General features: G+C 38.9%; 1 protein-coding gene across 2 annotated transcripts; it reads right to left on the reverse strand.

Annotated features, from left to right (window-relative positions):
- Positions 1 to 341: 341 nt before the first annotated feature.
- Positions 342 to 18924, reverse strand: KLHL31 (kelch like family member 31). 2 transcript variants are annotated; one of them, XM_063097081.1, is made up of 4 exons: positions 18699 to 18924; positions 9947 to 10049; positions 6343 to 7546; positions 342 to 5043 (listed from the first exon to the last, which is right to left on the reverse strand). In XM_063097081.1, the coding sequence occupies exons 3-4, from the start codon at positions 7512 to 7514 to the stop codon at positions 4311 to 4313; spliced, it is 1905 nt and encodes a 634-aa protein (XP_062953151.1). In that variant the 5' UTR covers positions 7515 to 7546; positions 9947 to 10049; positions 18699 to 18924; the 3' UTR covers positions 342 to 4310. The 2 variants fall into 2 exon arrangements, with proteins under 2 accessions (XP_062953151.1, XP_062953150.1); XM_063097080.1 differs by lacking the exon at positions 9947 to 10049.
- Positions 18925 to 22519: the final 3595 nt, after the last annotated feature.

Genomic DNA, 22519 nt, shown 5'->3' on the forward strand with positions numbered 1-22519 from the left:
TTTATTTCCTGGAAAGTTGTTTCATTGCAAATGATGATGCCCCTGAGTCTGTATCAGATGGGCTGTGACCAGGGTTCTAGGAAGCACACTCAACTATGACTTCTAAATGGTCAGGGCTGAGCTAGGCCAGAGTTGGGCTTCTGTCTGAGTTGCAAAGCAAATTGTTATTGACATTTTATACCTGTTTTCTTTCACTCGTCTTCAAGCTACTGAAATACATTTTAACCATTTATCAATTCTTTTTGTTGTTTTGTTTAGGTAAATGAATCATCATGAAAACTAAATAGAGAAAAAACAAACACTCCAATCACCACAGAAAGGATACTTCAAAACTTCTCATATTTGATCACTAAGTTCTTATTGAGTGCAGCTTTATTGATAGTGATGAGGTCAAAAAATAACACTACATACATTTTAATGTGTTGTTCCTCGTATAGTACCAGAATGTTTTAGGCAAACAAATAATTTTTTTTTTTACCTAAATTTGCTGAATAAATAAAAAGTATTTTAACAGTATTCAAGACAAGTATTTTTATTTCAAATTCCCTGAGAGGGAAATTAAATGGTCTTTACCTTCTGAATGTTCTGGAGGGTAAATTTTTAATATTTTAAAGTCTTTAGTTTTCATAATCACCCATGGAGGAGTGTTTGGGAAATTATGCTATAGTTTTTATTGGTATGAAAAGAAATATTGAAAAGTAATTCCTTTTAATGCTGCCTTGTGCTAAAGAACATATTCGTCAGTGGCTGGGATGGGGAGCTAGTTCATTCAGAGACTATACAAATTCATTTGGTTGTAACTAAGAGAAAAATAAATGAAGAATTGACTTTAGTGTTCTTTTTTTTTTTTTTTTTTTTTTTTTTTTTTATCTAGTAACTTGGATGCATTGTGAAGACACTTGGCCAGGAAAATCAGAAAAAAAAAAATGACCTTTTAACACTTTCATATGTCCAGGTAAACCTCTATTTACATGCATGTTTGTAAAATACACTTACTATAATTGCTGCTCGGCCTTAAGTCATAGAACCATTCAGTACTCACTTCCTCATTACCTCAAGTATAGCTCCTCACCTATAACACTCCACTACTGCTCCATTGTATAGAATTATATTACTCTGTATAATTACTGACTTTCTATTCATAACCATTCTTACAACACGGGAAATAAAAATAAAACTCATTCAATGCACTGCAAGCAACTAATGTATCAGTGATGGCAACTCAGCACCAAGAGCCTAACTAAAAATGGACAAACTACATTAAAGTCTGGCTTCCTGGAGACTTCTCATCAGGTCTCTGGCCCATTCATATAAAGAGAGCTTGAGTTTTATTATTTCAGCTGCTTGGTAACATTGTATTTCTCAGATACACTGAACTGATGCCTTAATTTCATCATAGGACTCAGGTGTTACAAAAATAACAAGTGCTTTTCTTTCAGAAAAATATAAGGAAGCACATGGTTGGATCCTAAGATTTGGAAGTGTAACTGAATGTAAGATTAAAACATAATAAAAATGAAGTTATCTAGTTGGGAACCATGGAAAAACCATCACATTTTATAGGACAACCATAACATTTTATAGCAACTGCTTCAATGGCTTAAAAAAAATGTTTCACTTACCCATGAAAAGTGACACACATTATTTTGATTCTGCATACTTTTGTATCTTTCAATAGGCAGTGCAGGATATAAAACTTTCACCAACCCACATATTCCCTACTCCCTACCAATGTGTTAAGTCAGAAATTCTGGCATTCCAAATTCACATTAGTCTTTACTGACTTAACTGTTGAAGCAGAAAACAGAACAGCAATGCACCCAGGAAACTGGTAAGCTCAGATACGTGTATTTTCTGAGTCTTCGGATAAACAATGCAGAGAATAAGTTACATGATAATTTTAAATGATTTATCTAGCTCTCACATGCCTCCGATTTTATCTGTAGAAAGCCACTGCCAAGTTTTTGCACAACCCATCTTACCAAGCTCTGACAGATGAAAAATCATTTAGTTTTAGTATCTTTCCTCATTCTTCCACCATAAAATGTTACAACTGATTGATTCTTATTTCATTGTGAGCACTAGGTCCTCCTCTTCACAGAATACTTCTAAGATTATCTATGTGTACATCAAGGAATTATGTCTATTTGCCCACTTATGATCTATAATCCACAGTAAAGCACTTTTCCCCTTTCAAATTAACAATATAATTTATGCTCTTCAGATGTATGTGTGTGTAAATATATGTGTATATATCCACACACACATATACCAAGGTAAAATATATTATAGTCACCCTCACTTAGGCTTTACAAGTTGTGGCCAAATGATTGATGAAAAATAAAAAGTTTATTTTACCAATGCTGCTGCAAGGATAAAGGCGATATATAAGTTGTATCATTAGTAAGTTAAGAGCTCAGTGATTTAACTTGCTCCATAAACTAGTTTCTCACAGAGCTTTATTTTCCAGCCTGGGCAGATAAGGATTCAAAGGGATAGGTCCCTTTAGATCTGCTCTGTGCTTGGTGAAACACCTCATTCTCTGTATGGGATGAAGAAACAGCCCAGTGTTTTTACATTAGTGATGTCTTGTTCTTAATTTACAGTGTTTGTAGCCTTTACTTGAGTATTACCATTAAATGCCCAGAGATTGAACTGTTCATAAGGGGCAATGATAAAATTGTTCCACCAAGGTACTATATGAACCATTTTTCACAGTTCGAACAAAATATTTTAGATATAAATATCACAACTCTAGCAATAACCTACCTACACAAGGTAGAAGAGGAAGGGATTAATAAAGACCAAGTAATATTTCCATATATAGCTCATGTTTAACACTTTAAATAGTTTCTTTTATTTTTCAAACTCCAATTGCACATAACCCATAAATGATAGGCAACTTCCTCTCCAAAACAAATAAACTATCAAAGAATAAAGTGATAAATTATTAGAAAGGAAAATATGTATCATTTACTACAATCATTACCTTTCCCCAAAACTTGGCAAGCAAGTAAGAAAAATGATATCAAGTGGATACACTTTGATTTGCAAAGCTAACTTGGAACAGATGAGATTAATAAACACAGAGCAGAATGAGCATACATTATCATAATATTTCTATGGACATGAATGTGTTAGATTTTTAACTAAGAAATCAGGAGGACTGATACGAAATGGCAAATAATGGTATTTACTAACAGGAGAACCCACTCATACAGTTATCGCCAAATCCAAAAATTCCAAATGTTTCCTTTCATTCTCCTCACGTAAAGGAGTGGGGCAAATCAACGTACTGTTATTGGTTGTATAACCTTCAAGTTATCTGAGCTTTAAGTTAATGGTCCTTAAGAACATTGTTTTATTTTACCAAATAAAACAATGCTCTTAAGGAATAAAGCAATGTTCTTCCCAGGGCTTTCAAAAGGACCAAGGTTGCCTTTAACCACGTTGGTGTAGGTTTTAGGGTGAGGGTAAGGGCCTCAGGGTACCTGAATTTCCTTTAATAGAGGACAAGGGATAAAGTGCAAACGTATCCAGGAGAAATAACAAAATGATTTAAACTAACACTATAAATTAAATGACTAATAATATCAGTTTCTTCTTTGAGAGCAGGGTTTTGTGGAAGAAAATACACTGGCGCCTGAGGTACTGACCAAGACAGGAATCACCTCTAACCCAAAGGTATCAACTTGACAGTTTCTGGGTGGAATTCCTGCTCCTTTCCAGTCAGATTTTGTTTTAAGCTTTGTGTCTTTGCCATTGGATGCCTTTCAAAATCCTTTACTCAAGGCAAGTGTCGAAAAGAAATTGTTAAAATATAGAATTAAATCAAGTCTTTATGGATACAAACGATGTCCATTTTAAAATAAAACCTATAAATGAGTATTTTCAACTTCCTAAAGAAACAAGAGAGAGAAGAAAATAAACTTTTGAACGTGAGATCTCTTACTCACATAAGCGTCGTGTGTACTAAAATGTAGGAGAAAAATCTCAAATGTGGGTGTAACCGCTGTACGTTGGAAGGGAGCCTACGACGAGTTCCGCCTGCCACCCAGTGGCCGCTGAAATAAATCCTGTTTCTTTTGTTGGCCACGACCCTGTATTTTGCTAGAAAAAAGAAGAAGAAAAAAAAAAAAAAAATACACAGAGGTAGATTATGCCATACCAGGAACTTAAAACCATCAAGACATATGCCTCGATATATTTTAAAATACAACCATTGTAGTAAATGTTATATATTTTCCTTCTCGCTAACTCAAAGGTTAACCACGTGACTGTTCTTCCTGCGTCCCCGCATCTAGCTGGGTTCAGATACTGACTGGCACGGAGGACACCGAGCTGGCCCGGGATTCCCGAGTCACGTGGTTGGGCATCGAGAGGGTGCAGCAGGACACGCCCACGGTGGCCTCGGGCAGCTCGTCGTCGTCCGTCCATTCGTTGAGCTCGGGGCTGAAGCACTGGATGCACTTCTTGTACTTCTTCTCGCCCTCGTTCCAGCCCCCCAGCAGGTAGGCGCGGCCGTGCAGCACCGAAGCGCCCGCGGTGCTCACGCCCACCTGCAGCGGCGCCGCGTAGCCCCACTGGCCGGTGGCGGGGCGGTAGCACTCCACCGTCAGCACGTCCACGCGCTCGCCGCGCGGGCCTACCTGGCTGCCCCCCATCACGTACACCCTGTCGCCCAGAGTGACGGCGCAGTGCCAGCCTCGGGGCGTGCTCAGCGCCGCCAGCTCCTGCCACGAGTCGCTGGCAGGGTCGTACGCGCACACGGAGCGCGAGTACGCGTTGCCGATGTAGCCGCCGGTCACCAGCACGCGGCCGTCCGCGACCGCGCTGGCGTGGCAGCAGCGCGCCACCTCCAGGGGCGTCTTCGGCTGCCACTGATTGGTGGAGGGCACGTAGCACTCCAGCGAGGCCAGGCTGCCTTCTGCGTTGCGGCCGCCCACGGCGTAAAGGAGCCCGTTGAACACGCTCAGGCTGAAGTGCGTGCGCTTCTGGTTCATGCTGGCCAGGTGTATCCAACTGTTGAAGCGGGGATCGTATCTGGAAATGGCAGAGGAAGTGTGACAGCTTTGTGGGCGGCAGCCGGGGAACCTATGTCACTCCGCAAACCGTAATGTGGGACACTGGCACTATCCCTGCGAGCAGGCGAGGGACCTAGCATGGCTCCTCACCTGGAGGCTGGTGTTTCTCTCAGTAGTAAAAAATGTGTGACTCTGGAAAAAGTCAAGGCAGGCATCGGTGACTACCAGTCCCCTCCGCCTTCCATTTATAAGACCACTTCCTTTACTGGCCACTGGAAGAGCCCACAGAAACTGACCTTTCAGTCCCCTTTCCTCCACATTCAACTATCCATCATCCAGTGGGATTTATGAGATGTGCACGTGGGAAAGGGGTGGAAGCTGGGGATGGGTGGTAATCAGAAGAGGGAACACATCCGAATTAAAGTCATTTCCATCCCTGGTTCGCTTTCACTGCTTATTTAAGATAGGAGTTGACTGATTGGATTTCTCCATTTCTCACAAATCCCTTACTGCTCCATTTGTCTGGGCCATTACAACAGTAAAGCTAAGTCACTCAATCAAGTCTTCTATCATCTGTTAAAATGAAACCAATGGAATTCGTGTCTAAAAGCATCAACAAGGCTTAACCTCTGATACTTTTCTGTTTTCCAGCACTTATTAGTAGGTAAAACTTTTTAGTTAAGGGATTTTATATATATATATATCCAACTCCCCACCCCCCCAGTGCTCAATACTATGGTTTTATAAGCATTAAAATCAATACTATGAAAACAGCAACTTGAATACTAATAGGTGGGCTATCTGCAGGAGGAAAATAAGCAGTCATAGTGAGCTGATGCTTTCCTGTTTACATAGTTCAGAAGTACTGTAAACAGAACTCACTTCTTCAGTGTATGTTACCATTATCAGTCACTTAAATTTTGTATTATTTTATTTTTCCTTACCACTCAATATTAAAAACTAAATTTGTACTCAATTTCTTTCAAAAGTAAGTGTATTGTGAAGAGTACCCAACTAGCAAGGGAAGAACGTGAATTGCCACTTACTAGTGGTATAACTTCTCTGGGTATCAGGTTTCTCATATGCAGAATCAGACTAATCATATCTTTCCTGTCCTCCACACAAGATTGCTTCAAAAATCTAGAGTGCATGATGTACGTGAATGTGCTCTATACAATGTAAAGTGCACATATGTTAGGTGGCATCACTATTATTGATTTACTGAGCCAATGAACTAAGCTAACAGGCATGAGTTCTATGTCAGGGCAATTTCCCCACAATAATGAACCATTTTAGTTCTTAATAAAAGATTAAGTACCTGCAGAAATTGCTGACTGCATGCTTGGCTTGATTTCTTGCATCATTCTGGTCTTCACCACCGGCCACATAAAGAAATCCATCCATCACAGCCACACACTGATTAAAACTCTTGGCTGGCATTTCCGTAAGCTTGCTCCATCCATTTTCAGGGTCTCTATACAAGATGTCTCTACTAAGGGACTTCTCAGTAAGGCCTGGGCGTCCCCCTACAGTGACTAGGACTCGGCAGCCCCCTCGGATTCTTGTTCGCCTAGACTGCAATGTGTTTTGATGATATGGAAGTAAGTGGTAGTTCATAGCATCTACAAGAAGTTTGTGACAATCAGCATCTTGCATCATCCTTGGTACAGATTGAACATAATTGACCAGGTCTTGCGCAGAGATGGTACCAAAGCGAATATTGCTCAAAAGGTCTGCAGCATATTTCACTCTCTTTTGGTCAAATTCTAACCATTTCATTGCAATCTGGAATGCTACTATCTCAGAAGGCAACTGTAAGTCATCATCCATAAGAAGTTCATTAATTTGTTCAAACGTAAGCTTCATAAACTGATCTGATTCTGCAAATTCAAGAAAGTTATCCCGGATAAATTTCTGGGCTGCTGCTTTTGCACTTTTCAGGGAGTATGTTTCAGCAATGTTAACGACGTACATGCAATTCTCAACACTTATCTCCCGAATCAGAAAATCACTGCACATCTTTACAAGAGTATGGATCTGAAGATAAACAGCGGCAGAAATTATGCTTCCTATGGTATACAGGGAGAGAGTCAGCTTTCCGGTGTAGGCATATGCAATGACAGTCGCCAGGCCTAGTGGTGAGATATCATTGAGATCCACCCTTTGAGCTGATGGGTCTTTTTTTAGGATGTTGTAAAAGTACTCACTGCATGAAGCCATCACTGACTTATGAACATCAAAGGATTTGGTTTTGGTTCCAATGACTAAATCACACAGGAAGCTCTCTTGCCGCATTTTACTTAAACCTTCCAAGAGGTTGGGGCCATAAGAAGCATCCGTTAATTCAGAAGAAATGCAGCTAAGGCCATTACCTCCCTCTAGGAGCCCATTCAAAGCATTCAGTTTGTTTAGGGGGCTATCTTCTACAATTATAGTCATCTCATTGATATCTCCTTTGTTCTTTTTGACAGTCTTCTTTTTGGGTGCCATGTTGGCAAACACACTGTTACAGGCAGAGCTTGCTAAAAAAAACAAAAAAACAAAAAAAACAAAACCATGGCTTTATTTTAATTATGCTCTGGACTTCAAAAGACTACATTGAGAAACTTTTCTCTTTTATGAAGTAATAGTTTTTTAATGGCATAAAGTGGATTAATCCCCCAATAACAGATTTAAAGGCTTACATTAAACTAGATACACACATTTTATTGACAGTTTACTTCAGCATTAAGCATTGAAGACAATTCTAGAAAGATTTATATTGTCAAATGAGATCTGAGATCTCTCAGCTGTATTGCCAAGTAATTCTTATACTTGTACAGCTGAAATGATCAAATTTTCTCTGATTCAGCTGTACAGTAATTAAATAATTTGAAGGGCTTAGTTTACTCTCATGAAAAAGTAAATTATAACCACTCTGAAGGTTTTCCTCAATGGAATACTATAATTCAGGAATCCATGTAAAATGTAGAAAACATTATGGAAAGATTATTTTATTTGTTGTAGCAATGAAATGTATTATATTTTAAGAGATATACTTGACTAGAATTTAGTGAAATCCACATAATAAGCACTATAGGATTTTGCCAGAGGATTTAAAAGAAGAGAGATTCTCCATTCTTATATAGAGAGATATATGTCAATTCAGTGAAATTTTAGTTACTATCTTTATAAGATTTTTTTTCCCCTGAATCTTAATAAAATGATTCCAGAGTTCAACTGAAGGCATAATTATGAAAGAATATCCACGAATTTAGTTTATAAATAGAAAAGTAGTGAAGATAGGACTTGCCCCACCAGATATGAAAAATTACAGGAATTTAAAATATGTGGTGCTGGATCAGGAATAGAAAAAACTCAGAGGAATAAAATGAAAGTTAGAAACCTATACATTTGTATATGTATAATACATATATACCATAATGAAGGTTTTATATATTTATATAATGAAGGTTAGAAACCTATACATACATATGTATATCTAAAATTATATTAAATAGATTTGTATGCTTTTCTCTTGTTAATCTGTCTTTTGTTTCAGAGCCCCAGCTGAGAACCTAGCGGGGGAGAAGGAAAATAATTTTTTCCTCTCTTACACTATACTCGGACCTTTGAATGGCTTTGATTTACTGCATGGAAGTGTTCACTTTTTTGTGAGGTTGCTGATGTTACTCATTTTTAAAAAATTATAAACTCAATATGTATAATTCAATAATTTACAGTCTGGTATTTATCATTCTAGATAATTGTATATACTTATACAAACTTGTATCTGCATATTTTTGAGCAGTGATAACTGGTAAACCAACTTTCCAGAGGGAAAAAAAAAGCCCTTATTTAAAATCTGCCAGTTTCTTTGGTGCAAATACGTTCATTATGTTTGATTTCAAACTTTCCACTGCTTTGTTAGCCAAACTCCCAAACATTCGATAATCAGCTCTTGTGAGCCGGTACAAACCAGCTCCAACATGCCACTATAGAGAATTTATATTAAGTTCTTATATGAAGAATTTATAACAAGTTTATGCTATGTTATACAGCAATTTGCTCTTTTACCTAGCAGGAACTCATGTACATCTTTCCCTATAAGTACATATATAAATTTACCTCATTCTCTCTAATGGGTGCATGGTATCCCATAGTAAGGATGTACAGTAAATTATCCAACTACTACCCTATTTATGGGCATTTAGATATTTAGGTGTTTTACAGTTTTTTTGTTTCTGTTTTTTTTTTTGTGTGTGTGTGTATGTTTTAAATCTCACTGTGATTTTATCCTGAGGGTTAAAACTTGGCTTTGCCCCTCTTTGAAAGATCTTCAATTTGACTAGTAGAATATGTGTTTTAAAAATTCCATAACCCTTCTATATTATTTCTCCCCATTCCTGCCCATGCAGAAAGAGAGCAGCAGGTAGCTGGGAAACGGAAAAGGTCTGTTTCTTTACCAGAGCTTTTGTCTTCCCCATTAAGCTCAAATTGTTGTATTCACATTTATATTTCTTTAAAAGACTGTGGCATGGATTCCTTCTTCACTCTTCTTTTTTTCAAACAATGCAAAATGTGTCCTTACCTCGTGAAACAGATTATGAACCCACCATCATTTTAGTGTTCAAATGCATTCAACTTATACGCTGAGTGTCCCTTTGTTGGATTTTTCTAGGGGAAAACTTTAAATATTTTGCTCAGCAAACAGTTATCAGATATTACTGCTGCGTGGGCAGCACAGTGTTGGGAATGATGGAGCTACAAGATGTAATTTATGTTAGAGGGACAAAACACGACAAATACAAAATGATAACAAGGAGCCAGGTAATCACAGTAGAGTAAATTTGGGGGGAGAGAGAAGTCCTGTCTATGTTTCTGGAAGAACCCATGTGCCCAATGTTTTTATTCATGCAGACATAGAGCTTATAAACACTCACTGTTTTAGAGGAAATCTTGAACTTGAGGAGTAATTTGAGTGCTTCATACTGAAATACTAAATACTCTGTTTCTCCATCATTAAAAGATTGTTTTATTGGTGGCCTGTAGGGGTAATAATTAAAATGTGAACAACAGATAAAACAGGGCACCTACTAACTGGAATAGATTCAGGCCAGAGTGCTCAAGCTGGGTCCCAAAGGGCACCCATGTGTAATTCTTCAGTTACTGGATCATAGTGAGGCCTGGGGGGCCCTGGGTGAGGTCTGGAGGATGGGAGGGATTCAGAGGGGCTTGGGGCAGTGGTTCCTTGTCTATTTACAATTCAGTTTGTTCAATTCATACAAAATATTTACAGAGGGATCTCAGTATTTTATCATAGTGATATCCTGGGGCTACTCAGGGAAAGGTTAAGCAGGGAATCCCAAATGAAGGGGTGACTGGTGGCTTCTAGGAGCAATAATACCTGATTTCCAGTTTTAAATCTTCCTTTTCTACATTGTTACTTTCTTACACCATCCTTTTTTTTAAAAAAATTTTATTTTGTCGATATACATTGTGGTTGTTTATTGTTGCCCCTTACCAAAACCTCCCTCCCTTCTCCCTCTCCTCCCTCCCCCCCAAACAATGTCCTTTCTGTTTGCTTGTCGTATCCACTTCAAGTAATTGTGGTTGTTATATCTTCTCCCCCGCCCCCGTTTTTTTTTTTTTTTTTTTCTGTGTGTGTGTGTGTGTGTGAATTTATGTATTAATTTTTAGCTCCCACCAATAAGCTTACACCATCCTTAAGTCAGGTACCCTCAAATATCCTTAGTAAAGTTTGACAAATTGTTGCCTAGCAAGTGTACTCAGCCTTTGAGAATATCATATAAACATAACAACTATAAAATAACTTTAAGATGGGGGGTGGTGGTGGGGAAAAGTAGGAGGAACTACCCAAAGACACCAGGGAGTATAAAAAGGAGGGTGATTTTGTAGGAGAGTGAACAGTTGAAAAAGGGAATAGAATAGGATGAGTTCTGTCTCTGTCCCCACACACATATTCTGTGTGTATGTGTGTGTGTGTGTGTGCGTGCATGTGCGTGTGTGTGTGTGGCTGTTAGCCCAAGAGCAGGCTGCAAGTAGTACTGCAAAAGGCAGCTACGCCACCAACAGAAAGTACTTCTAGGTTGAAGAACCAGAGACCATAGTTTGTGCCAATCACATTCACAGGAAAGTCAGATGCGAATGCTGGAAAAGAAAAATCCAGAAAGGGGGAAGTCCAATAGAAACTTGAATCGTGAGAAAGCAGTAAAGAAAAGAATATAAAAGGTGATTATTTCCGAAAGTGTTTTTAAAGCTCTTCAAAGCAAAAATGATAAACACTATCTTGTAAGGTTTATAACGTATGTAGATTTAGTACATATGACAATTACAGCATAAAGGATGGGGTGATTATGATAAAAGAACCTAAACAGTTGCGAGGTTTCTATATTTTATGTGAAGTGGTACAGTATTAACTTACATAGGCCATAAAAATTTAACTTTGCGTGTTATAATCTCTAGAGTAATGTTGTCCAGTAGAAATATAACATGAGCCACACATGCAATTAAAAAATTTCTAGTAGCCACATCAAAAAGGTAAGAAGATGAAACTAATTTTAGTAATATATTTTATTTAACCTAATATATGCCAAATATTATTAGTTCAACATGTAATTTCTATAAAATTATCAATGTGGTATTTTATATTCTTTTTTTCACACTAAATCTTCAAAATTCAGGATATATTTTAAACCTACAGTACATATCACTTTGGACTAGACATATTTCAGGTGTTCAATAGCCATATGTGACTGATGACTATTGTATTGAACAGCAGAGCACTAGAGCAACCACTTTAAAAATGCAATGTATAGCTGAAAAGCCAATGGATAAATTTAAGTGGAATTGAAAAGAGGGTAGGAAAGTTGGAACAGAAGAACAAAAATCAGAGGGGACAAAAAGGAAACAAATAATTTAATTACAAACCTAAATCCAATCATGCTAATAATTATATTAAATTAATGGACAAAGCATTCTAATTAAAAGTCACAGATTGCCAGAACAGATAAGAAAAGCAAGACCTAAATATATGCTGTCTACAATAGACTTGCTGTAAATATAGAGACACAGATAAGTGGAAAATAAATGGATAGGAAAAAGATTTACCATGGAAATAATAAACATAAGAAGGCTGGAGTGACTATATCAAGATCAGATAAAACAGACTGCAAGCAAACAACTTTTACCAGTGATAAAGAGGGAATTTCACAATAATGAAAAGATAATTCATCATGAATATGTAATAATAGTAAATGTGTATGTGCCTAATAACAGAGCTTCAAAATATGTGAAGCAGCAAGTGACAGAATTAATGTGAAAAATAGGCAATTCCACAATTACACTTGAAAATGTTAACATCTGTCGGTAATTGATAAAACAACTAGCCAAAAGATCAGTAACATTATAGATTATCTGAACAACATTATCAATCATCCTGCTTTAACTGACATTTATAGACCATTACACCCAACAACTTCAGAATACAAACTCTTCTGAAGTGCACATGGTACATTCACCAAGTCAGATTCTATGTAGGCCACAAAACATGTCTCAGCAAATTTAAAAGCTTGAAGTCATGCAAAGCATGTTCTTTGATCACAATACTATTAAATTAGAAACTAATAATAAGCTATCTAGGAAAACCAATATACTTCTAAATAATCCATGAGTCAAACAAGAAATTGCAAGGGGAATCAGATGATATTTAATATCATGTGAATGATAATGAAAATACAACATAAATACCAATTCCACTACTTATTCGCAGTGTAACTTTCAGTAGATTACCTAACCTCTTAGAGTCTCCATTGACTTATCTCTAAAGTGAAGATAATAGTAGTTCCTGCCTCATAGGGTTGTCAATGAAAGCTTAATGAGGAAACGCCTGTCCAGCACTATTTTGATGGGGTGATGTTAGGGTGGATGTTAGGATGGGAGGGTTTGTAGATGATATGGATCTTGTTGGGTCCTGGTACCTGAAGGGTGCTGAAGAAAGGCAGGACTCAGCATGCTATGTGCAGACTAAGCTTTCTGGGGTCACGAGGGAAATAGCTGGGCAGGTAATGTTAAGCCGGTACATATAGGATGTTGGATGCTAGGAAGGGTTTGAGTGTGATAAGTTAATACGCAATTGAGAAGGATTAAGAAATCTCCAGGAAGGGAGAAGGAAACCCAAGGCTAGACAAAATAGTGAAATCAGTAAAAGCTCTTCCTTGACTTTCCTTCTCTTTTTTTCTGTTGATGCCTTCTCATTCCTTCATTGCCTGGTCTTCATGCTGCCCCTGGTGTTCCCTCTGTTGACTCAACCCTGGCCTGCTCCACTCATGGGAATGCCCATGACCCTCTCTTTATCTAAATTCTCTTGTCCTTGTCCCATTTCTTCAGTGTCCTACTGTGTGATTCATTAGGTAATCTGACAAATGAATCCAAGCCAGACAGTTAATGGACAAATCTACTCTACCTCCCAGATATGCATTTTTGCACTTTTCTTTTATGTTTTGTTTTATAAATCAGTGTCTTACTATGAGTCACATGCAAATTTCTAACAGAATGGCTATGATGGTAGTTAAAACAGTTCATGTAAAGATTCATATTCTCTTCTATTTTCCATGAACTTTTTGAAGTACCCTTGTGTGTGTGTGTTTGTGTCTGTGTGTGTGTGTGTGTGTATCTTCTCTGAGAATAGTGTCTCTTGGTTCCTATGTATCTATCTATCTATCTTTTTTTCTTAATAAAAGAGGGCTTTTAGAGCCCTTGAAATCACTCTGTTCAGGTAACTGGCTTCTTTAGCTCTCTCTAGGGGAGATGGAGGGAGAGAAACAGGCAGGATTTAAGAGAGTATTGAAATCAGAAGTTGCAGATAACTTTCTAGTAGCTGAACTTTCTTAGATATACTCATAACTTCAGTCTTTCTTTAAAGAGCTACCATTACATCCTATTCCTGTGTCTACACCTCATAGATGAGGCTGTCTGTCCACCTGCCCAGGTATTCTCAGTCTGTGTCGTGTTCCTCCAATAAGGACACTGTAGAGACCTCAGAGGAGCCTGAGGATCAGGGTTACTGCTTTGAAGCTAGGTGAAGCTCTGATGTTGTCATCAAGGCTGCTGTTCACTTGTCCTTACATCCCCTCAAATACTCATCCTGTGGCCCTGCTCCTCCATCTCCCCAAACCCACTACTTTTCTCAATTTAAGGAGGACCTCAGGCTGGGAAGAACAGGTAAGGGCTGCTGCATCACGTGCCCCGGGCCCTGTGGCAGAGAAGACCAGTTCCCTTATTATGGGGGATTAGAACCCAAAGGCTCTGTTCTCATGGGGAAGGCAGAGAAGTCTTCAACAAACTCTCCAGGCCCCTCACATGGGAGCTTTTCTGAGTAGTACAGACTCAAGGCATGTCACACGGTGTACACATGTGTACACACACACACACACACACACACACACACACACACACACACACACACACACACACACACACACACACACTATGCCACTTGACCTACCGGCATTTTTCCACAACCACGTTTAATAAGTTAAGAGCAAGGGCAGCCTTAAAGGAAAGAAGTTATAAGAGGGCAGCATAGGAGTATGTGTGTATGAAAGTGGAACAATTTAATTCACTTTTATTTACTCATTTGGTCGTGGCGCTGAGCTTCAAGGCTGTTTGTACAGGCTTATAGAGAGTAACTGGAACAGAATTGAATGTTTAAAAAAATGTATTACTCAGTAACTAGGTTATATGTAAACATGGAGTCAAGAGCAATCTATACAAGAATTGTTTTTTCTACAATTATACAAATATTCACTGTGTATGCCTGGGTCATATTGTAGCAGATCACCAATGATGTCACAATGACAGTCAATAGGTGGCTGGGAGGAAGAAGAGGTGTTACAAAATTGAGTTGCACATACAGACGGTGCTTCAAAAAGTTTGTGGAAAAGTAGTATTAAAAGATAATACAACTCTTTCCATGAACTTTTGGACACAACTTCGTATGTTCATATATAATCTAGATGCTGAGCAATAAACTTTGAAAACATTTCATTTTTTGACTCCATTTATATTTTAACTCAAAGTTGGATGAGGGTTTTACTTACTGTTTTTTTTTTTTAAGCCAACTGAATGCCTTGTGGTCAGTTACTTAGGAGGTCCCCAAGCTTGGTTGCTGGAGCAGTCACCATGGTTACCATACCCTAGGGAGGGCTCTGACTCAGCTTAGGGTCTTGCATGATAAGGAGTGCACCCGGTGGCTAGGAGAGTTTCAAGATTGTTTCTTTTTCCTGAACCACAGTAGTCTTGATTTTCCCTCCCTATCAGTGAGCTGTAATACGCCCCCTTGTGGTCTAAGAGAGGAAGAACTTTACAGGCCCTTGCCCCCTTGGGATTGTCAGTGGCTGGTATGTTTCACATGGCTCCTACCACAGTAGAAAATACTGGAAAGAGAAGCAGGGCTAGCCACAGCAGCTGAGATTGTGTAATGGGGTGACTAGCTATTTGGAGGCACTGCTAGTCCCTTCCTGTCCCTTCCCTTTTTGGGTAAAGAAGAGACTTTGCACAGAGTGCAGAGGGGTGTAAAAGGGAACCTAGGCTACTGGAGCTATCCCTTTATTCTGTGGAGAGAGCCCAGAGATTCTCCTTTCCTGGTTATGGATGCCACAGGCTCTTTTCCCTCTGCTCCATCCACTATCCCCTGAGCAGACTCTTGGATCCTCTGCAAGTAGAAACTGGGTAGAAGGGTAATAGAGATGCAATTCCACGTTCCCCTCCCCACTGCTCATCACAGATTCTAGCTCTTGGGACATTTCTATGACGATTAGTGTCATGTATTTAACACCTGATAAACAGCTGGGCAGAGTTATGTAAGTCATCACATTTTTCATCATCTTTTGTATTTGCCAGATTTAAGTATATTAATAATTAATTCCTAAATATAGATCACCAAGCATGAATCTATCATATATTAAATATAAACTGATAGCTCTAGTTCTAACTAAAATAATAATTATATAGGTAGCATTTATTAATTGAAGGCTTACTGTCTGATGAGTCCTGGCTTAAGTACTTTACATAATTTTGGTTTTTTAATTTAAATATCACAGAAATACTAAAAGGTAGGTTTTATTATGTTAATTTTACAAATGAAGAAATTGAGATTCAGAAAGAGTTAAAAAACTTTTGCAGGGTTACACAAGTAAGTGTGCAGTCTGTATTGGAGCAATGACTCAAAGATTTAAACCCAGATGGAACACTGGCCCCCTCTACTGCCTCCTTTAAATCTAATGTTGGTTAAAAGTTAGCTTTTTCCGACATAAGAAGATAGAGACTGAGTGAGTTAGATCTGAGGTTTGTAAAATCAAAATTTGGATATGGAAAACATGAAATGGTTCTTTCTACTTCCAAATACTCAAATAAAAGTGTTGCCTTTTTGAATGTAAAATAAATTTGTTTGGGGACACATAGATCCTGTGGATTTCTTTATCCTATTAAGAGGAGTAAGGATGTGAAACTCCAATAGGTTGGGTAAGCCAAAGATATAAATTGGCTGAAGGAGCGCTTGCATGAATTTGTTGATCAGATAATTAAGCACTTTTAGGTGTTAGATTAAATATGAAATTACCATTTTTTGTTTAAAAACAATTAAGTGTTGTCAATTTCATATGGTTCAACTTAGCTAGAGGCTGTGTCTGGCTTTTACCTATGAAGTATACAGACTTTATACATAAACTTAACTATAATTCTATTCTCCAAGCCTGGATACAGAACACAAGGACCCAGTGTTAAATTTTTTAGTTTGGTTTTGTTGAAATTTGTAGTAAAACGGCTTTCTCTTTCCCAGTCTTTTGTGTATGTCGTGGGGGAAGGGGGTGGGATAGGTTTTTTAAGACTGATGTCTCTTTAATTATCATAGAACTGAAAATTAGGCTTTGTTGTTCATTCTTCTCTAACCATGTGACAGACCTGGGAAAAACATCCAACTATTCAGGATTTCAGTTTAAACATCTGTCAAATGAGGAGATGTGTTCCTTTCAGTTCCAACATCTTACAGAGAATTAGGAATACACAGCCAATTTTTGCTGTCAGAATTGTCAAAATCTGGTCCTGCATCACTTTTCCCCTCAATATGGGCTTCCATAACCTAGAATCTACTTATTCTCAGACAGGGGTGAGCCCACTGAGACAGAATTTCTTCCTGTGGGATTTGAGCATCTAGGTCTGGGTTGTCAGATTTAGCAAATAAAAATACAAGACATCCAGTGAAATCTGAATTTCAGATAAACTACGAATCGTGTTTTAATATAAGTCTGTCCTGGGTGGTATTTGGGACATACTTATAGTAAAAGCTGATATGTGGTTTATCTGAAATTCTAATGTAGCTGGGTGACCTGTATCTGGCACTCCTGCTCTGGGTTGGGTTTCAGGTGGGTCCATGAGCCCTGCGGAATATTCTGAAACATACTGCGCATATGTGTACTTCTCTGTAGAGTCGGCCGAGAGCTTTCATGAAGTTTTCAAAAAAGTCCATAATCCAAACTAGATCCAGAGCCACTGCACTGCGAATAATGTTGCCAAGAAACAGTAACATAATTGTACCTTCCGTGTGAAAGTATTGGGCTTTAACCAGATTCTTCCTGGACCCCAAACTGATCCCAGATGAAAGCTCCTAGAACTGGTTAGACAAAAGGGTTGTCACTTTATATTTAAGAACATTCTCCTTCCCACTGACCTCCACTCTTGCCTCCTGGGACAGACTCTACACTGAGCAAGCTGAAAAGCCATGTGTGCTAATGCATCACTGTCACTCTCATGCCAGAATGAGCTGGGATCTCAGAATGTCTTCTTGCCAAAGGGGCGAATCAGCTGCGGCTGCTCCCTGTGCCCGCCGCATTCCGATCGCTGCATCTGTCGGGCCCATCAGCCCTACCTCCAGAAATAGAAACACTCCTGGCTTCTGCTGCTTGCCATTTTAAGCTAAGTCCAATTTAAGGGGGAGGGGGGGGTTTTCCCACTTTCCCACTTCATTTCCAGCATGATTTTTAATATAAAACACATAACAGTATAGCCATATGTGCACATGTAAAAGAAAAACCTTTTTTAAAAGTCAAATAACAAATTTGAGTATTTTGCAGGGGGGGATTTTTATTTTGTCAATAGGTTATATTTTTAGGAATTCAAAAAGCTGTCTGATTTTTGTCTGTTCTGCCAATTTAGTTAAAACTGATAACATTTTAACTTAAATTGACCAAATGTTTAAATGGTTCCTGATTAAAAAAAAAAAAGGTGGAATTTTAAACTTTGTGAATAAAGTCTAAGAATTTTATCTCCCTCCTCGTCTCTATAAAATAGTGGAAGAAAAACCTAGCTGAAGCTTTAGGGACTAAACATTGCTAGAAGTTACAAGCAGTTTTACTTTTACAGGGCATTGCTCTCGTGCATTTCTGTTACTGTGACATTCTCCTAATATATCCCATTTCTCAGATTTCACGAAAATATTTTCTGCCTCCCAACTTCAGATCAGGGGCATGAGGCAGCTGGACCGGGCTGTAGACTGCTTTCAGTAAATCAGCTCTACACCACAAACACTCACCCACCTCACCCGCTCCCACCCACAGGTCCATACACACCCCAGGATCTAGAAGTCAGGAATTGGCGAGTACAGTCCCAGCTCCTTACCCTCCTGTGTGAATGGCAGCCCAACTGGTGACGGTGAAGTGTTAGCAGCAGACTCCTCTAGGGAAGCAATCTGTGGAGAGAGAGAGAAGCAGAAGGAAAATCCGGTGGGGAGCCACCAGCAGCCACCTGACAAGCCCCAGCAGCAGCAATTTTTAGAGTGACCCTTTGCGGTCCCACTGGATAAAGGAGGCTGAGCCTGCGCTCTTGCCGGCAGCAGCGGCTTGAGTCCTCCTCTCCGTCTTTGGCCTTCAACTCCAGGCCATCTGGGGGCAGAGGGCGGGGCTCTGGTTGGTGGAGAGGGGTTGGGTTTCTTGACCCAACCGTTGTTTAGAGAAAAGAAAAAAAAAAAAAATCAAGAGCTCAATCAAACTGGGTATGAGGAAAGAAAATTAACTAGGTAGGTGTTAGATTTTTGCAAACAGGGATAAGAGTAAAAAGAAGGGGAGGTTGTGGATTAAAAATTAGTTTCCAGAGAGGTAATAGCCTGGTCATCTCAGGTTCTTTGAGAAGATTGTGGTTATAAATAAACCATTCTTTAGAAGAGGAGCACATGTTTACCAGGACATGGTACTTTCTACAGCATCTCACATACAGCACTAGCATTATTAGGGCCGTTTTATAGTTTAATAAAGTGAGGTTTATGACCAGTTCTTGACCCATAGGGATCCAGAGTGATCCATAGGGATCCATAGTAATCCACAGGGAGGTCTGAGATTAACACACACTAGCACACATGCAGGTGGTGGAATATCTACTTTGGCAACTCTTCATGTGAAAAAAAAAAAAAATTCAGAGCATTATAATTGACCACGAGTAGGTACCAAGAGTGTGAAATGGATGCTAAAAATGTTAGCATGATATTAGGCTGCAATAATAGAAAAGTAGATCATAGAAAAGAAATGTTCCAATTATTTGTCATTAGTCAGATGATGTGTTTAGCATTACTTTGCCACCTTGGCACAGTGAGAAGTTATTCTGCATCCTGAAGAAGACGTCTGGAAGGAAGGAAGATTCAGAAGTTGTGCACACTGGGAATGCCTGAAGAAAAGTACAACTAGGAGAGGACAAGATAGATGAGACTCCTGAGAGCAAGTGTTTTGGGGGCTGTGGTGCGGCAAAGGGATTTAATTAAAATTGTTGTAGAGAAAGATGTCAAAAATTCAGCCCAAACGGTGGAAATTCCAGGGAAATATTAAAAATAAGGAAAAAAAACTCTGATAACAACTGGGCTCAACTGATGAGAATGGCAGCCTTGTAAAGAGCCAGTTCCCTATAATTAAAAGCATGGACGTAAAGGAAACTGTAGGACAGGGGTGACGCAGAAGGGACTCTCACTCTGGCTGGGGGCTTGCACTGGATCACCTCTGATATCTTTTCGACTTGAAGGCTCTATGATTCTATATGTACCAGCCTCTAGTTCTCCTGACAGCTCTCAACTCATTGGATAGCATCTGTCTTAGTTACCACTTCTGTTGGAATTCCAGCCAGCTTTTTAGCAGGGGAAAACTACTTTGATTTTTTAAAATTCTTTGCTTCCACGCATAGGTCTTTGGCACAGCATATGTCAGAAGCAAGTCAAGAAGTTTATTTTATGGTTCATTCCCAAGCAGTCCTTTTTGGTGTACCTCCTTGACTCAGATAAAAGTCCAGAGCATTCAACCCTATCTTTACTATTGTAAAAATCAGCCATATATCGGTATTTACAATAATGATGATATAATAATAAAAAGGGCCTTCAAGAAGCAGTGGTTGGTACCAATACTATTGTCTTTAAGGGTTCAAGAATATTAATTCCAATTCTACTGGAACAATATTGAGATACTCTTTCAACAGAATATCATTTGCAGTAGAGGTATAAACACAAGTGGAAGAATAAAAGGCAAAAATGGAAAATCTAAGAGATACTTCAGTTAAAAAAAAGATTTCCAGAGTAGCTACCATATGCAAGCATTCAATTATGGTGATATGCAACTGTGGTTGATATGCTGGAATCCTGTGGTGGGGGTGGGGGTAGGAACATGGGTGAAAAAGGAGCCCAGACAGTAGGCTGTAGTATATATTAAGAAATTTGCTCTTTATCCTTAAAGTCATGGGGACCTACCCGTTGAAGTTTATTTAATAAAAAGGAATGCCGTGATCAGATTGGCATTTTAGAGAGAATACTCTGGTATTTGGGGGTATAACCTTAGCAGAATTTAAGGAATTTAGATTGAGCAATTTATTTGTTTCCATTGTTAACACCCATCTCTCTTCCACCAAACTTCCCCTTTCCACCAAACTTACCCCCTACCACAAAGCCAGTTCAAATGCAAGCTCTATGACGGCAGGGATTTTTACCGATTTTGTTCACTGATGAATCCTAAGTGCCTAAAACAGTGGCTGGCACATAGTCAATGGTGAATAATTGTTTATTCACTGAATAAGTAGATGAATGAATGAATGAATGAATGCATGCATGTTGAATAAGATAAGCAATAATATGTTAGAGGACAAGGGAACTGAGGGTGTATGTGAGGAGGGATTATAATGGCACACGGTGAAACTGAGCTGAGTAAAGAGGAGAAAAAGGTCCTGAGGGCAGGGAATCTTCCTTGTTTTTACTTTAACTCCAGAACCAAGACAATACCCAGATTATATCGGGTATTCAATAAATATTTGTTATGAAAAAATAATACTGACACCACAGTAAAATCCAAAGACGGAAAGTATTGTGATATTTTGCTTTTAACTGATCCTAGTCATCTCTTACAGCAATTCACAGGGATTATCTAGCAAAAATAAGTGACTTGTAAAAAGCTTTTATAGATGAAAGAACAGTTGGACAATAACCATGGTTTCCAAAGTATACCTGTCTGCTATCTAACTGGTTATTTAATTGGTTCTCAATTTCTACCACCAGTAGGAAGTCATTTGGAATGCTGCTTCTCAAACTACTGTACACAGGAATTACCCGGAGACCTTGTAAAATATTGATTCTGATGAGTAGGTCTGGGATGGGGCCTGAGATTCTGCCTTTATAACAAGTTTACAGGTAACGCTGATGTTGCTGGTCCAAGGACCACACTTTGAGTAGCAAGGATTTAGAATACTTAGTTACTCAATATCTGAAGGGAAAAGCTTTGTTATAAAGGCCAGAGAAACCATTCCATCAGAACACACTCAATGTTCCAACACCAAATCTACAAACCTACCTGAAAGCAGTCTCCAACCTTTTCTTTTTTGCCTTGTTAAAATGGAACATCCCTCCTTCCAAGCTCAGTCCCTCTACCAGTGCTGTGGATTGCACACACAACCACTGTTCAGAAACCTTGCACTGTCAGTTCTCCCACTCTCCTTTCCCCAACCCCTCCATATCTGCCAGTCAGTTTCCACCACCATTTAATGGTACTCAGAGCACACTCACTCTTCTGCCCTAAAGGCCTTCATACTTGCTCTTTCAACTGCCTAATTAGTCTTTCCCCTTATTTTTGCCTAGTGAATTCCTAACTCATCCTTTGCATCTTGGCTTAAATATCACTTACTTGAGAAGTCCTTGCTTGAACATTCAGCTCAGGTTCTCTGCTCCCATGGTGCCTTTATATCCCCTTCCATGTCACAGCTCCATAACTCCTCGCTGAACTATAAGTGCCATAAGTAATGAAATCTAGCATGTATTAGTACTTACTCTATACCAGCCACTCCCTTTGTGCAAAGTGGCCCCAAATGATCTCTGCCTCCTGGGATTTATGGCCTCACATAATCTCTTAACTTTGAGTAACTCGCTTCTGACCAACAGAATATCACAGAGTTGGGGAGATATCATCACTTCTATAATTAGATTA

This window comes from Cynocephalus volans, chromosome 5 (genome assembly GCF_027409185.1).
Source record: "Cynocephalus volans isolate mCynVol1 chromosome 5, mCynVol1.pri, whole genome shotgun sequence".
In the NCBI taxonomy this organism is placed as follows: domain Eukaryota; kingdom Metazoa; phylum Chordata; class Mammalia; order Dermoptera; family Cynocephalidae; genus Cynocephalus; species Cynocephalus volans.